Source organism: Megalops cyprinoides, chromosome 17 (assembly GCF_013368585.1).
Source record: "Megalops cyprinoides isolate fMegCyp1 chromosome 17, fMegCyp1.pri, whole genome shotgun sequence".
Lineage (NCBI taxonomy): Eukaryota > Metazoa > Chordata > Actinopteri > Elopiformes > Megalopidae > Megalops > Megalops cyprinoides.
Window position 1 is genome coordinate 28,233,680 of NC_050599.1, and position 18,345 is coordinate 28,252,024.

Genomic DNA, 18,345 nt, shown 5'->3' on the forward strand with positions numbered 1-18,345 from the left:
TTCAGCCTGGGTATAGTGGTGCTGTGGCCTTCTGGAAGTGACCTCATTACTACGACAAGCCATGGCCGTGGGGGGAGGAGGAGGCAGGCCCTTGACTGCTCGTATGGAGCCACCATAAACACCACTGGAGCCAATTATCCCGGAGAGCCTCTGATCTCAGACAGCTGGTGTCATGCGATATTGACTCCTCTTCATCACTGCCGACATGTTGCTTACTGGGCCAGAACACATCTACTGCTCGCCTGCCCTGTACGGAACAGGTCCCAGTGCAAAGCCACATTTATTCCCTGCGTTTACGGATCGAGTTCCTGTCATGGCCCCTTGCCGGAAACCAATAAGAGTGGCCAAACATGGAGCAAATTACCCACTTTGGTTTAAATGTTCTATGACCAAAAAGTATATTTCCCAGTCCCAAATGAACAGCGTTGTTATGAAAACGGCTGAAAATATCGAAACTCTGCATGCCTCTTTAATGGTGTTTGCTTCCCTGCGAATAAAAGATATTAATTGGTCACTAGAGGACAGATCAAAAGGGTGTTAAAAAGCCATATTACTGCTGCACTCTCTGCTGAAGCTTGGATGGAAACTATGCACTGGATAAAGCAGGGTTATCTAGTGAATCAGAATGAGTTGTAAGTGCAATTTAAACTTTTTACAAGCAGCAGTGTTGCATAGTGTTAAGGAGCAGGGCTTGTAACTGAGAAGTTGCTGGTTTGACTCCCCACTGGGGCACTGCTGCTGTACCCTTGAGCAAGGCACTTAACCCATGCAACCCACAATTGCCTCATTAAATATCCTCAGCTGCGTATATTGCATCTCAGCATTATGTTACTGATGTAATTTCAGCCTTGTGCAATGGTGGTGGTCACCGATGAGTGGGTGAGGCCAGAGATCTGTACCAAACAGCATGAGGAGCAAACAGCTCTTCACATCATTTCTGTTTCACTTCAGCTTGGGGAATATAACCGAATTGCTCAAGCCATAGTGATTCGGGTCGTTTGGTAAGGAATTTGAGGCTGGTTCCTGTTCTTGCCGTCTTGCTTCATTTGAAGCTCCATGAAAGGCAATCATGCCAGCCACAAACAACTTGCCTCTCTCATTTTATTGCACAAACTGCACTGATGAATCAACGATGGTCATGGCAAATATCTTCAAGATTAAACCATACAGACAGCAGACACATACATCGGCACAGTTCATTATTGGTGGGTTTATTTCAGGCTAAAACAAAGGACCGAACCAGTCCACAAACAAGGAAAGTGTCCTCAAAAACATGGCTGAGAGGTAAAGCCAGGGCCCCGCAGGGGTCGGACTGGATGGCCCCCAAAGCTTGGCTCTTCCTACATGACTGCTTATTACGCAGTGTCATCGTGCCCAGCTCAGATCGCTATCCCGTCGAGAGGGATCTACCTCCTTATCTGGGCTTTGTCTTCTTTGTTATTTACACTGCTGAGGCTCAGTGAACAATCTGTGTGTGTGTGTGTACGCACATACAGAGCTAAATGGAGATCTCAGTGGAGCATCCTGCTTCCATAATTCCTCAAACTCAAATAAATTCAACACTGTAGGTAAACCTGCACATGCTCACAGCCAGCGCAAAAGAGTGGGATTGTGGGCTGCAGTTTGAACACATTTAACGAAGGAAAAAAAGAAGAGTGTGTTTCTATAGTGACTTGCATAGATCTCTATGTGCTTTGCTGTGGGGGTGGAGGTTTAAGAGGAACAGGCTGCTACATAAGTACCTGCCCAATTAGCTAGGCTATAGGGAGCGGGATTTGCCAACAACTAATCTGCAAACGGCGTATGAGAATTGCAACCATGGCTCTTGGGTTTGGCCACGTTATAGCCCGGAGTCGCTCATAAGTTAATTTTATGAGCGTGTAATGGTGCCATAAAATAAAAGCAGGCAGCGCAATAAAAAAATGGCAATACAAAGCGCCTGTTCCTCAATAATTTACGAGATGACCCAATAAACCCTTCTGCCTCAGTGCTCAGTGATCCAACCGCTTAATCAGATGCTGTGGATGCTCGCTGAAGAATTATGGGAAGTAAACCAGGTTTCTTGTTGAAAGCCATTTAGCTTGTTGCCTTTCTGTATGGTGTGGCCAGCCCTGACTGCAAGCCCAGTGTACTCCACACTAGGAGCTGGGGGGAGCAGGGGGGGCAGGGGGGAGTCTATCCAGCTACAGTAGTTCACTTAATTTTGCAGCTGAGGCAAACATTCACTCCTATAGGCCAGCCAACTGCTTTCAGCTTGGCAGGCAACCCTTTATCGAGGGTAACTCAATGTAGCTAACTTTGTACACTGCTGGGTGTTTACTGAAGTGATTCAGGTTGGGTGCCTAAGAACTCCTTGTCTCTCTTAGGAATAGAATGTGCCTTTGTGGTCTGGAGCCTGTGCTGTTTGAGCACTATGCCACACCCTTTCTCTCTCCCCCACCTCCTGCCCAGATTCAGTTCCACGCCTCCACCCCACACTGAGTCATGATGAGCCAGCAGTCCTGCTCACAGCAGACCAAGCTCTCACGCTGCCATCTGACTCAGCTGCTGAACGAAGCCTCCTGGATTAGGGTTAGGGTTACTACTGTTACCATTACAACTAATACTAATGTTCACAGCAACCCCCCCTTCCATCTCCTTCAATGCCGAGGATGCTTACCCAGAATGGCGATGACCTCGTCGTCCTGGATGACCTCCAGTGACCCCGACACCACGAAGCACAGGGTGTCAACGCTCTCCCCGGCGTGGAAGATGAGGTCGCCGGGGGCGCAGTGGATGGTCTGGAACTCCACTGCCAGGGAGCGCAGGCACCCGTCGCTGGCCAGCCGGAAGGCCGGGTGCTCGTTGAACACCTGCCGGTTCAGGTGGACGCAGATGTCTGCCCGCATGTCCTTGGGACAGTACGACAGCACCTGGGGGGGAGGGACAAAAGTATGTCATGGTGCACAAGCCAGGGGGTGGTATAAGGGTTTGGGGCGGGGAGCAAATCAAAATCAAAAGCGAGATTATTTTACCCTCACTGCCTAGGTTCTTTGCCTTCCGCTTCTACCTAATACAAGACCAGAAACTTCAGATAATTTTGCTATTTTTGAAATGTCAGTTTCCCCGGCACATATTAATATTTCATCTATTGAGTTCCTGTCTGAAATCATCATTATCAACTGTGCACAAATTACAAGGCCCGAGACCACTTTCCTGTATGAAGGGGAATAAAGACTAACGATAAACACAGACATGCAAACTCCCTTTGCCAACACTCCAATTAAAGGTACATCCCCTTAAAAAAAACAACTGCCAATGAACTATAGCTCAGTCAATACATAGTGGGAGTGTGAGGAAGTTACATTTTATGTTGTAGATAAGAAACTCATCTAATATTTGAGGAAAATCATTTTATTGATTCAACTGGCTGAATTTGCTTAGCAGTCACACACACGCATCCAGGGCCTTAGAGGGCTAACATTTCAAAAAAGCCCTCACTTAGCATACAGCTTGCACAAGGATATGACAGCACGGAATGCGGCAGGGATTCAAACCCACAACCTTATGGTCCCAAGTGCAGTTCCCTCAGCACTATGGTACACACTCTGTGCTGAGAGATGGATGAGGTCATGTTACACAGCTCTCAGAAGGCATTGGCACCAGTAAGGGTTTCTTTCTATTGCCTGTGATATCCGCTACTGAACAGTGGATCAGCTTCATGTGTGTCTGGGAATTGCAGGAAACAGGCTTGAGTAAATAACTGGTGACTTGGACAGGTATAGTAAAGCAACTGGTTTATGTCAGCAATGCCGAAAATCAAGGTCAAAATGCAACATTGTGGTGGGGAGAAGATCATTCTTGCTTGGTATCCAGGAGAATTTCAGGAGAATAGACAGCCCTCAGATAGCTCTACAGACTACAAGACTACCTAAAGCTTCCTGCATGTCATCTCTCTCGCTCTCTCTCACAAGTCTAAGTACTCTCTCAGACCTCTCTGACTGACAGTGAACCTGGCAGGGTTGCTTGTTCTAGGAGTGACATAGGTGTGAAACACATTGATATGGAAGTTGCGGTGTGACAGGAACATCCCCTTTCACGCCCCTTCTGTGCATAGGGGTATGGTGTTCTCAGGGACCATAGGGGGGCGTGGCACTTTTATCCACTCTATACCAAGAGTGGCACTGCGATCACCACCTGCTCCCAGTAGCCAGCTGCACACCAGGTCTGGATATTTACTAATATAGCAGGGAGCCAGCAGGTCACAGGGTGCATTTTAATCACACACACACACACACACACATACACACACACGCACACACAGCTGGGTAATGGGAGTGGCTGAAGAGAGAAGGACAGCCGGCCATCTTTATTCTCAGTCCTATAGCGTAACCGCATGCCTGTCATTACTGCTCACAGGTACCAGTCTTCACAGAGCCATTCTGATGATCAGTTAGTCTTCTCTCCACTGCTTAGAAACCATGTGAAAGTACAGAGAGTGGCGTGAAAGTACACTTAAAGTATGGGGGATTAAATAATTAATATTGTAGTAAAAGTGTTGCCGACTGGGTGTGTTCGCATGCAAATGGTCTCCATTAGCATGGCTGGCAGACAGGGTGAAGCTCATCAGAGCATGCTTTGGTTGTTCTGCCGTGTGATTTTAACCTTGCTTTTTTCTCTCTGCAGGGGTGAATGCGGCAGTCTTGCATACAGATGTGGCTTAGCTTCAAGGGTAGAGCTCCTGCCTACCCAGCTGTCAAGGGTACAGCTCCTCCCTAGCCAGAATTCATGGGAATGGCTCCTTCCTTCTCAAAATTCAAGGGTACAGCTCCTTCCTTCCTAAAGTGCATCATCAGAAATTACACCCCTATGAGAGCTGACTGCTCTGCAACCTCTGGTTGTCTGGCAGTTCTAAACATGTATCACTACACATCTTCACCTCTGTTTGCCACTGCTCCCCTGGTGGTGGCATGAGGTAGCTCCAGTGGTCAGAACTGTAAAATCAATCACCATTCCCAAATGCTGGCCAAAACCTCACCCAGACTCCAGAGACTGGTGACAAAGACAAACAAATATTTTTCAATATCTTTACCTTGCCTAATCACTACCAAGCTATACTACCCCTCTGTCATTCAAGCTAAACATCTAACCCAATAGTTATTTCCACTCAAAAGATATTGTCCCAGTTCCAACAGCATTTCAAGCTTGGTGGTTTGTCTGAAGTTGGGCCTGGCCAAATTTAGTGACCTCTACATTGACAGACTTTTTGCAGATTTCAATGCCCTATCTAAAACAATTAACCTGCTCTGTTATAATTTATTTTTATTAATTTCAGATTTGTCCATTTATCCATTGTAAAAGCTCAACCTTTCCTAACTCCCTATCAAGATCAGGGTGATTTAGATACAATCATGTTCCTTAAAAATGTGACTCTGAATAGGACATGAACAGATTGGGGAGAAGAAATGGGAGTGGAGATACTGGATGAAACCAAGGACTGTGCACAAGAGTAAATGGGACCACGTCCTGCGCACATCTTGGTTTTACAGAGTTCATTGTTCTTAATGGCAATATCAGTGACAGACAAAAAGCCTTTGCCCCCTTGCTTGGAGGAGAATTTTGCTGGATTGAAGTCTGCTACCTACAGAGGTGGATCTACCCAGCTGTCAATCTGGGTGGGCCTGGGCACACCCAGGCCCACCCAGATTGACAGCTGGCACACCCATTCAGATTCATGAAAATAAATATTTTTTTTTATAATACAGTTTTTTTAAAGTTTAATTTTCACTAATTACCTTGAATGTGAATTGTTTTGTCTTGGTAATCATTAAAATTATGTATTAATAATAACAATAATAATATTCAGAACTTCCTCTCTTACGTTTGTTGACTGACGTTAGGCTACATTACGTTATGTTACCCTTAACTCGCGCCAATTGTTCTGTCTGAGTTTCATGTAGCAGCTGCTTGGCAATTGTTAAGTGCAACTATGGTTAAACAGCTATCACACCTGAGATCATCAATGTTGACTGGATGCTTGAACAACTTGACACTTTTGTGGCATGGTTATGATTGCAGCAGGGTTTCCATTTTTTCTTGCTGGTCCGGTGTCCGGAAAGAATTTATTTTACTGGACAAATTTGAAACTTACCAGTCACGTTTCAATAACAGTCTATGTTACAAATGCAAATATAATGTACACCTAGGTTGACAAAAGAATGACAATGACCTCAAATCAGTTTGACTATTTAATGAACAGTAACGATTAACAGTAATCGTAATCGAGTACAGTACAGTAATCGAACAGTAATGATTGAGCAAAACCAACATTAGCCGCTAAAATGTAGGCTATTACGAAACTATTAAGAAAAATCTGTAACCTGTAACATCTGTAGCCTGTTTAACAAAAGGCTAGGCCTACATGGCATCAAATGTAGCCTATAGGCTACCAGGTAACATTTTCTTTTTTTAATTGCGGCGAAGTCCTCTGCTGCCGACTTAAAATCAAATGTATCCAATGTGTCTTTGCAGCTTGCAATGCGCATAAACCGCATCACTCTCTGCTCCTCCAGACAACTTCGCAGTGCCGTCTTAATTTGATCCTGCAGAGAGAAGCCCCTCTCTGCTGGCATGCTTGACATGGGCAGAACACAGGTAATTTTAGCCAGTGTAGCCCAAATGTCCTGTTTAGGGATAGCCTTCGTTACAGCTACTTTTTGTATGAGCATTATTACCGGACATTTTGACTGACAAGTTTTTAATTTATCAGTTTTTTATACATTTTACCAGGCTAAAACCAGTAATTACCGGCTAATGGAAACCCTGGATTGCAGCCTCTGAGTGAGGGAGTTCTAAATTGTGAGAGACTGTATTGATTATTTAATTTGTGGTTGTATTGTATGAGAAAGTATTCTTTATTTTTTGTTTTATCTAATTTTTGTTTTGTTTTATCTGTTTTGGGGTTTTTTCACTTATTGTTTTTCTTAGTTACTTTTTTGTGAATTAAACTGATTAGGATTTGTGAAGTCAGTATGTAATAGGACCCTTTGGTTGGGCTGATGGGGTTGAGGGATGAGGTGTGAAAAAAGAGGAAACAACTAATTATTTGTATATCAATGAATGCATGAAAATGAAAACCTCCCTCAGGTTCCCAGAAACTGGACCTGTTCTGAGCACCAGTACCCAATAATTCATAACCCAGAGTGAAAACCCATCCAGAGTAATGTTGCCCTTACAGGTCATTGTTTGGCAGTAGGGGTCCACACTAACATGCAAATAAAGCCTAACAAAGACCTACAGAAGCCACATGATCTCATAGATCATGGTTTACCACCATCTGTGCATGATGGATTTAATGTAATGTTGCTCTCATAGATCTGAATTAGCTTCTTTCACACATTAATAAATAAATTATGGCGTGTAGATGATGCTAAACCATGACCCATAGGATACTGCACCTATAGATCCTTATTAGGCCCTATTTGGACATTAGTAGGTTAGCATGAGCGTATGTTGCACTGAAGGATAATTGCTATGTTCGGTGCCAAAAAAGCAAAGCTCATTATCTCCTCTGTGAAAAATAGAGGTGGATCTGCCTCCCATTAGGGGTGACTCACATGGACATTTCCATCAGGTGCGCCTGTCGGAATCAACGGAGAAATGGAAATGGATTCAAAGTGACATCTTGGTTCTCCCTGCTATGAGGTTTAGGTTTAGGTTAGGTTTGCTTTACAAAGCAGATTGCAGCAAGAAAATGAAGCAAACCAGCTGTCAATCATGTTGAGGGACATTGTTTAGGTGGAGACAAAGTCTGTGCTCTGGACAGCCCAACCTTACGACCTCAATCCACCCAAAGTATTTGTGGTTTGGAGTCAAAAAATCAGGTTACAAACCACAAAACCTGCAGAGGTTGGAGAAATTCCTCTAGAGGTGGTAAAAAAAAAAAACCTTTTTGAAGTGCCTGAACCTCAAAGAAGACTACAGGGAGTGTTTCTGAGTCAACAACAGTGAAGGGTAATGCAGAAAATACGGATTTGTTCAGTGTGAAAGAAGAAATACATATGCTAAATCCTCTGTGCAGTGTCACACTCACACACACACACACACACACACTCCAGAAGAATATGTTGTTGGCTAGCAAAAACTGCAAAGGTTTTCATTTGGATCCGTCTGTGAGTCCGTCAGTGAAACTGGGAATGGAGAAGCAGGCCCCTCCGAAAGACTCCATCCTGACTACCTCTGAACACACATGCTAAGATCTTATGGAAGAAGCTCAACAACAAAGCCTTCTCAGGCGAGGAGCTCTTTTTCCATCAAGATGGCATTGTTGAAAACTCCTGGAGCTCTTCCAGCCTCAGCCGATGCACAGATAAATAATGTGGCACTATCTCATTACCTTCCAGTTAAGCATGGCCTCCAGGCAATCTGCAAAATGTAAGGATGGGGGAGCTGCGTCTCTCAAAAACAGAAGTGCACCCCACAGCAAGAGGTTCCATCAGCAAAAACAAAACTTTCTGCAGGATCAATACAGGCCCCTCCCGCTGCCACTACTTTTCCCAACCATTGAGCGTCAGCAGTGGGCACATGAGTCGACAGGCAGACCTGTCTTTATTAGGGGGTGCAACTAAAGAAACATTTAAACACAATCCAATGGTTAAACATTTGCATAGGCTTTATCCCCCACACCTGATTAGCCATTGGTCCAGGCTGTCATGCTTAGCGTATCTGCGTTGACTGACTGACTGCCTTGCCAGCATCATACAAAAGCAGTTTTACCACAAGTCTCTGCGGCCCATCAGACACGACACTGCTCCCTCCACTGAGTCCTGCACCCCACTCCTCATCTTCCTCCGCTGGCTACTTATATATATACATGCAAATACATTCTTATTATTTTCAAAGAGCTAAACATTATAGACCCAGAGGAAACACAGTGTATTACTCCCATTATAATAATCATAATAATCATAGAAATCATTATTTCTATAACACCCTCCATCCCCTTGAAAGACCTCAAAGCCTAGTACAGTGAAAAGAGTGAAGAGTGGGGGGGCTGTGGAGTTGACTCACCTTAATCTCCACCAATCAGCAACACCCTCCACTGCTCCAGACCTCTCACCATGCACTGCCTAAGGTGGAGATTTATGTAGCCAATTAAACCGTGGAATATTTGAAGTCCTGTTACACTTACTTGTCTTACATTTAGCTGGCACTTTCGATCAAAATGCTGTGCATCATATCCGTTTTCACAGCCAGGTACTGAATGAAGCAGCAGGGGTGCTGCGGTTAAGTGCTTGACTCAGGGGCACAGTGGCAGTTTTACCCCCTGGCAACCTTCTGGTTACGAGCCCTTCACCTGAATAGCAGCACTGTACCACCACCTCTGTTTGAGGGGACTGAGGGGTTTAGGCTGCACCTACCCGCTCCGTGTCGATGCCCTTGGACATGGCCCAGGTGGACACGATGTAGTCCATGACCCTCTCGCTCAATCCCTTGGGCACCTGGTAGAGCTTGAGGAAGTCCCTCACATTGTTCAGCATCTCATGGTAGCGGTTCGTATTGGTGTACATCTGCTGGAAAATGGTAGTGACATTCCCAAAGATGGTCGCGTACAGGAGAGCTGGAGGAAGAAACAAGAGAGGAGCAGATGTAGAGAGGAGAGGGGTATGTTTTTGGCAGACCCAAAAAAGTTTTTATTTCAGGGCGAGGGCCTCTGAAGTCTATCGCTCAGTTGTTAAGACATTAGGACAGCAGGCTCCCTCAGCTGGTGATTAGCTGCTAATTAAGAAGTCAGGCTGACTGCAGGAATTGACACATGAGGAACCGGACCTGCCTTCCTTTAATCCATTACAGAAATCTTACTTTGTAAGACTATCAGTGCTACAATGCTCCTGCAGAGAAATACTTCACTATGGAGACTTGGAGTCGTCTTACTCAGGCTACTCATATGATGCATCTGGGACATTGAGTCAAATACCAAGGAGAGGACTCAGCTCTCCAACAATGATCAAATTGACAGTTGCATTTCAGGATGTGACTGCAGAAAAGCAAGGACGTGTGTAATCGTAAACGTGATGGCGAGAACTGCATAAACACACACCAGTACGCCTGGTGCATGTAGGTGCATGAGAGAACAGAGATCAAGGACCAGAAAGCCACTGCAGTGGGCGGCGCTCATTAGTGGCGCAGTGCGAGTCTGCCAGGAGGGACACGCCAGTTTTCCCCAGCTCCTCCGAACTGTTTACCGAAAGGCTCCCAGCTCTGCTCCCCTTGCATGTTGCCATAGAAACCCGACCCAAAATAGCTCCTTAAAATAATCTGGTTGTTTTATTAAAAAATAGGAAGATGGTGACAGTGGAGGGCAGTCACGGGGAGGGGGGCGCCAAGCACAGATTTAGGTGACGGCGAACTCAGACTGTGGCGACCATGAATGCAGACCACAAACAAAAGCAGACACTGTGGCCCATCTATCAAGCTGCACACTGTCATAAGGATGTGATAAGTACAAAATCAGGTCTTAAGGGTGCTTGCCCTGTCATTATGCTTATTGACATTTCAGTACATAAAATTCAGACAGAACTGTGCAGGTCCCTTAAGGCTACAGTGATTTCTACCTTTTCCCCCAGTCTACCTACGAGGACCTAAATGATGACAATAACATCAAAATGTAGTTATCAGTGGAAACATTATTTGATGAGAGATGGTTATGACATGGTGGTAATATTCCCTTTTCTTCCTGGTTCATTACAGCAATGGATTATGAGTAGCATGGAGGGTAGACATCAAATTCCACAATGTAAATGAATGGCACTGTGCCGTTTTCTCAGACTTAAACATCCCTTAACTCTTACTGTCAGATTTTTTTCTCAAAAAATTACTGATCACTTACTACAACTTACATTCCAGTTGAATATTCTGATGCGCCTTTGTCATTCTGTACTCTCTGATTTGGTCAGCATAACTGGTTCTTGGTGCAACTGCTATAGAACTGCTGAGTCACCTGTTTCTACTTGTCTTCTTGATTTTGCCCTAAATGAGTCATTAACTCACTGACACCCCTCTGGACACCCAAGGAGCCAATGAGCTCTAATGCCCCAGGGAAGTGGGTTGGTTTAGTCCTACCTACAGGGCAACCTCTAAAGCCCTCTTTCTGTCCGTTATGTCCCCTGCTCTGGTCTCTGGCCAGCAATCCCAACTCCAGGCAGTCCACAATTCTTTCCTTAACCATTATAAACTACACAGCAAATCTGATCCTAGATGACCACTTAGGAGTAGTTTCTGAACGGAATGGCAGCCACCAGCAGGCCACTGTAGCCACCAATCCAGGCTTCAGACTGCCCTGTCCACTGTCACCACTGCTCTATCAGATGCCGTGGTTGAGCCCAGGCTCACCCCACTCAGCTCCACTACCCAGGTTGACCTGACAGCTCTTTTATGCACCATTCTCTAATTCTGTCTGGCAGCTCCATTAAGGATTGGACCAATTCGTTCAGGGAAATTTTTTAAAAATTAGCGAGCAAAGGGCCCTCAAGAAATGGAGTTTCATGCTTTGAGCGAAACATTCTTGCCGAGTGTCACTAAATAAATATTGATCGCAAGAATGAGGAGAGCCGAGATTATTTTATAAGTATCATCTCCATAAATACATTCAGCCCTCCACTGAGGCCTTCATTTCTCCCTAGGTCAGTATAAACAGGCAATTTTCTCAGTTTTTATGGGTGAAAACAGGCATAGCAAAAATGCATTTTTATAAGTTCCAATATATGAATCAACTTGTTCAGTTTAAGCATCTTTTTAAAACAATTTATACTGAAAAACAGAAGGAAAGATTTTAAAGGTACAGCACAACCATGACCCTTAAATAAATACTGTTGCAATGGCTTTGTAATGGATCCATTACCCTTAAAAAAGCACATTTATTGGGTAATGGATAGTGACGAAAATACCTTACTAACACCATTGAAATGATGAATACTTGTCATCAAACACAATTATTGGAAAATATCTCGAGACAGACTCACACAGTGAATATTAATGACAACATATGCTGAGAAAGGACTGTTTTGAAGCCAAGATTGCCTCATTCAATTATTTAATCATGCTCATTCATCACCCTGCAATCACAGTGCTGTGATCTACTATTTCTGTCTAATTGGATAGCTTCTTCACTACTCTTTCCTCAACCAATCACACCCACAGAAAGCTCTGTTGTAAGCTAGGGATGTGGGAATTCACTATTCTTTGAACGATGAGATCAGCTCAGCACAGGCTAGGGAAGTCAATGGCAAATACTGGGTTATTCGAGATAACTAGCACACATATAAATACCCTTGGCCTCTTTTTGTTTAACGTTTCCTAGCAAGCAACAGGTTTTTTTCATTGCAGAAAAACTCTTAGTACATTGAGTTTGCTTGTAAATGTACTGACAGCATTTCAACCTCATCCCCCATCGCTCCAAGGAAATACATGATATCAAAACAAAAATAACCTACAACTGGTCCCAGATCTGTCCTTTGGGTCACGTTTTCCAGTGAAATTCTGTTTATCCTGAGGCACTGGAATTGACCTCAGAACAGCAACTTTTCCTTATATCTATGAGGCAGTCCCGACCCACTGTGCTGACTGGTGCCTTCATATCTTAGGTGGTCAATGAAAGTAATTAAGTTAAGAAGCCATTCGTCATTCACACAGCAGAACTGCTTTGACTCTACAAATTCACGAGCAGCGTAAGCATGTGCTCAGAGCAGACTCCGCCAATTTCTGTTCTTATGTGAAGACTGGGATAATATGAATTAGTGAATGAATGAATCAGGGAAAAGGAGGAGGTGATAAAGCGACAATAATTATAGCACTAATAATGGAAATAAAGGTAGCTTTATTATCACTTTATTTAGCTTTATTATTACTACCCTCTTTAATTACCCCCTGGTCAATACCAAGGTTTTACCCATTAACAACAACAATCGATCGTCTACACATGTGAGGTGGGCTTCATGTGAGAATCCTCATCCAAACCCAAACATAACCTTTACCTACAATTACACAGTGACTGTAAGGCATACAGTCTAAATAAACTGAATATATCATTGTGGATAGGACGCTTTTGCATAAACCAGACATAGTGTTTGACACTGATTGTGTATCTACAGGCAGGTGCCCCACAGCCTCTTTGTCCAGCCCCTGTGGCTTACAGCATAGACACAGGTGTGCTCAGTAAGGATTGTAGACCACCAAAGTGAAAAAACTTGATTCAAACATGCAAAACTCCTTAACCAACAAAAATCTGGAAAATGAGGCATGAACTTGAACAGAGCCAGGGAAGAATCCAGAACTGGACCCGAAAAGAGGCTTTGAGATTGTGGATGGGAGAATTGTGACTGTTAAAGGGAGGTCTCTCACAGGGACAGAATCACCACAGATGTTTCTGGGGGGCAGCTGAAAGCTCGCCCTGTTTCTTAGAGTTGTGGAAGTCCAGGCTGAGTTAAGGCTGAGTGAAACTCTGCTGCAGTGAACTGTGGCTTCACACCAGAGGGCCACGAGAGCTAACGCACTGGAAGTGCTGATGAAGCTGTTTTCCTGTGAATTTCTCTCCTTATTGGAGCACCCAGTGGGAACAGAGGATCGTTATGTAAGAGGAGCAAGGTAGGCTGCATCTTACTTCCACTTGGGATGGCAATTAACTGCAGGAGCAAAATGGTACTGATCCATCACGCTGGCAAGGGAGAGGAGAAGCTACTGCACAGTCACACACTAACACTCACACCTACACAATAACACACAAACTCTCACACGCATGCAAACAGGCACACACATACAAACTCACACACTCATACTCACATAATCTCATACAATGTCACATCCACTAACAAATTCACATACGCACACACACACACACAAACACACGCAGGGCCTTAACTATGTGATCTCCTCCATCAGTATCCCTGGTCCTCTGCCTCTCTTGGGGATCTCTAAGTACACTCTCCACCTGCCTGTCCATAGACACACAGAGCCAGGGTGGAGTGAAAGGGAAAATCTATTTTAGACTGCTTTGTCACAGAGCACCCACTGATGCTTTTACAGCCAATGATTGGGAGTGAGTACAAGATTAAAGACAGACAGAGTACTGAGACAGAAAGTGAAAGAGAGGAGAAAGAGAGAAAAAGGGAATGCAAGAACAGAGAAAGAGGAGAAAGAGAAAGAGAGAGGAAGAGACAGAGTAAGCAGTTATTTGACTGGTTCCTGTCAGAGTGAAACAGGCTATGTCTCTAGTCAGTGAGAAATTCCTGGTCTCCATCACCCTCATAGCATTCATAAAGCTCTCTAAACAGGGTGCTCGTGTTTCGGTCTACAAATAAAAAACACTGCCAAAGCATTGCTCCTCACAGGTGAAGACTGAAAGAGACTACAAATCTCCACTTTCTGGAGCTCCCCAAAGCTGGGCCACAAGAGCTCCTCAGTGCCCCAGTGTGTGACAAATTGCCAAAGGAATCAAGCCCCACCCACAAGACAACCACAACTAGTACTTCTGGTCAAGACAACCACACCCAGCACTTCTGGTCAAGACAACCACAGTCTGCCCTGTCAGTCAAGACAGTCACACTCAGCAGCACTGTCATGACAGCCATACCCAGCACTCTTAACAGAGGGGTCAGATGGGACTCTCTCTGTCCCTGTGGTAACCAGTCACATACTCCTTATTTTGCTTGGATTTTGTCCAAAATGGAACACACACGCTTTGTCCAGAGGGTACACTGTAAGCAAGACATTCGCCTGAAGCAGACTCAAACAAGTTTTTTCACTCTCTTACATTTTACATCTTAAATCTCTCCAAGTTTTTTTCCAAATAGTTCTTTTTGAAAAACCAAGATCAGTAGGCTTCTTGCTGTTTCCCCACTTAGATTCCCTGATCTGGCTTTCAAGTGTATGAGAGCCCTGATGGATCTGAAACGCTGCTGCGGAGTCTCGAGGTCCAGCCTCTCTCAAGTCAGTACTGACAATATCAGATGACATCTCCATAGACACTAATACCCTCTTCCCTTACACTATGTACACGTGCAGCTGAAACTGCACACACACACAAAACATCTCATACACACAAAATCTCTCCCTTTCACACACACACACACACACGTGCAGCTGAAACTGCACACACACACACACACACACACAGCACTGAGTCACTCTAGCAATGTGCACTTGAGACTGGAGCTATTAAGTAATTCAAACTAAAAGGCAGTATATCACAGTGTGTCTGACAGAATGGGATTAGTTAAGGCCGGGGCCACACCAGTTGTGTCACGTGTGCGTGATGGTTGTGGAACGTCTTTATTTTCATTTCGGCGTCCATGTTAATGGGTTAGAGCAGCCACACAGCCTGCGTGGGATGCGCATCTCAGGCGCGGCTCGAGCCTCGCTGCAGCTGCGAGTCATGTAGACTTTCGACATGGAGCCTATTTTTTCCACGTGACGTGCTCGGTTCTCAGCAAAAATAGACAGTAAAACGATCTGTTGATAGTCATATTGACATCATACCAGCAACATTACATAATTGACACCTTTTACTGTAATCATATTATCAAGTTTGACCTAAATTCAAACGCGAATGGGTTCTCTAATGGTGCGTTATCCGCGCTGGAATTACAGAAGGGAGTTGCAGTCAAACTTGATAATATGAGTTGCGGTCAAACTTGATAAAACTTGATAATATGATTAATTTGCGTTGAAACATTAACACGTTAAAGTTTCCAGATTAATCGCGTACGAGCGTTAATGCGTTAATGTTGACAGCCCTAGTTTTTATTCACGTTGTCGCATGGAAGTGATGACTCTCTGTCGACCAATCAACGGACAGCAGTGGGTGTAGCTCCATCCTTTACAAACCGTACCACCGTGCTTGGTACCCCAACGGTACGGTACACTTATTTTGGTACGGTTCGCAACTTTTGATGATGGAAACACAAATAATTGCATACCGTACTGTACCGAGCTGTACTGTACTGCTTGGTGGAAACGCACCATAAACCACACCTCCTCATTATAACTGCCTCCACTTCGACACCCAGAGAGGAGGGTCTGCTCCACACATTTACATTTACATTTACATTTATTCATTTAGCAGACGCTTTTATCCAAAGCGACTTACATAGGTTACAATTCTTTACAATGTTATCCATTTATACAGCTGGATATTTACTGAGGCAATTGTGGGTTAAGTACCTTGCCCAAGGGTACAGCAGCAGTGTCCCAGCGGGGATCGAACCGGCAACCTTTCGGTTACGAGTCCTGCTCCTTAACCGCTATGCTACACTGCTGCCCACACATCAACCCACTCACTGGAGAGTCGACACTGGTTCTACAGCATCACCAGGTGAGGACCACCCTGAGGAAGGTCAATGCGAGCAAGGCGGCGGGCCCAGATGGAGTGCCTGGCCGGGTACTGAAAGCATGTGCCAATCAGCTTACAGAGGTGTTTACTAAGATATTCAACCTCTCATTACAATAAGCTGCTGTTCCAACATGCCTTAAATCCTCCACCATCATTCCAGTGCCCAAAAAAACATCGGTGAACTGTCTGAATGACTATCGCCCAGTGGCGCTAACACCCATAGCCATGAAGTGCTTTGAGAAACTTGTGCTTTCACACATCAGAACCATCATCCCACCTGATCTGGACAAGCACCAGTTTGCCTACCAGGCAAACCGCTCCACAGAGGACGCCATTACAACAACTCTCTACACCGCTCTGTCACACTTAGAGGAACCCAACAGTTATGTGAGGATGCTATTCGTGGACTTTAGCTCTGCATTCCACACCGTCATCCCCCACAAACTGGTCAGCAAACTGAACAACCTGGGCCTTGGTTCCTTGCTGTGCGCATAGGTCAGGGACTTCCTCACAGACCGACCACAGCAAGTCAGGATCCGTAAGCACACCCCCTCCACCCTCATCTTAAACACAGGAACCCCACAGGGCTGTGTGCTGAGCCCTATGCTCTTCACACTCATCACCCACGACTGCACTCCCATCCACACCTCCAACTCCATAATTAAATTCGCAGACGACACCACAATAGTTGGGCTGATCTCAGACAATGAAGAGACGGCCTACAGGTGTGAGGTGGAACATCTGGCTAAGTGGTGTAAGGATAATAACCTGGCCCTTAACACCTCGAAGACAAAAGAAATGATCATTGACTTCAGGAGAACAAAGGAGAGAGTCCATCACCCCCTCCGCATATATGGATCAGCAGTGGAAAGCATGGAAAGCCTAAAATTCCTTGGAGTCATTGTGTCAAAATAGCTGACATGGACCACCAACACTTCACACCTGTTCAAAAAGGCCCAACAAAGGCTCTTCTTCCTCAGGAAGCTGAGACAGGCCCAGCTCCCACAGAAACTGCTGCTGAATTTCTACAGGAGCACAATCGAGAGCATCCTGACCAATTGCATCACTGTGTGGTATGCCAGCTGCACAGCTGCTGAGCAAAAGAGCCTGCATCAGGTGGTGAAGGTGGCCCAGCGCATTGTAGGGACAGAGCTCCCGAAATCGGACACCATCTATGCCAGCCGACTGAGGAAGAAAGGGAGCAGCATCATCAGGCACACCACACACCCCGGCCACTCTCTGTTTGAACCGCTGCGGTCTGGCAAACGGTTCAAGGCAATAAAATCCCACACCAATAGACTGAGGAATAGCTTCTGTCCCAGAGCTGTGGCCTCCATCACACCCCTCCCTGCCCAACCGCAGAACGGAATACAGGAAGTGTGAGTGCACACATGCACACACACATCAGGACTGTGATACACACACACAGGACAGTGTCACGCACACACTCACACATCAAAGACTGTGGCACACACACGCATGCGCACACACCCATCCCCACTCCCAGAACTGCTACGACACAGACACAATTCTCTGCAACTCTGTGTATGTGTAAATTCTGCTGCTAGTACTGCTATCTTGCTGCTACTACTACTGTCTTACTGGCACTGCTTTTATTTATCTATTTGTTGTATTTATTTGTTTATCTGTCTTATTTTACTACATTGGGAGAAGCCATGCGAAATTTCATTATACCTGAGTATAATGACAATAAAGACCATTCTATTCTGTTCTCACACACCACAAATCAACCTTGCACGTCGATCATGTTCTCGAAGCAGCCTCTGAGAATGCAGATCTCAAAGCCTTCCCACATTTAACCCCTCGATTCCCATTTGAATTCAAGTAAAGTGGTGGCTGGCAGACAGGATCCATGCCCAATCAGCTGGTGCTCACATCTCTTGTGGTTGGAGTCAAGTGTTCCATTGATCACAAATGGTTGTTTCTGATAGTGAGAGGAGTGGGCGGATGTGTCTGGCTGC

General features: G+C 45.0%; 1 protein-coding gene across 2 annotated transcripts in view; it reads right to left on the reverse strand.

The window, feature by feature from the left end:
* Positions 1-18,345, reverse strand: part of LOC118792114 (potassium voltage-gated channel subfamily H member 5-like) — a 92,577-nt gene that overhangs the window by 24,121 nt on the left and 50,111 nt on the right. For both annotated transcript variants that reach the window (XM_036549827.1, XM_036549826.1), the window contains 2 exons: positions 9,399-9,598; positions 2,660-2,912 (listed from right to left, as the gene is read on the reverse strand). In XM_036549827.1, the coding sequence (XP_036405720.1) occupies positions 2,660-2,912; positions 9,399-9,598 (453 nt within the window). The remainder of the gene's footprint in view (positions 1-2,659; positions 2,913-9,398; positions 9,599-18,345) is intronic.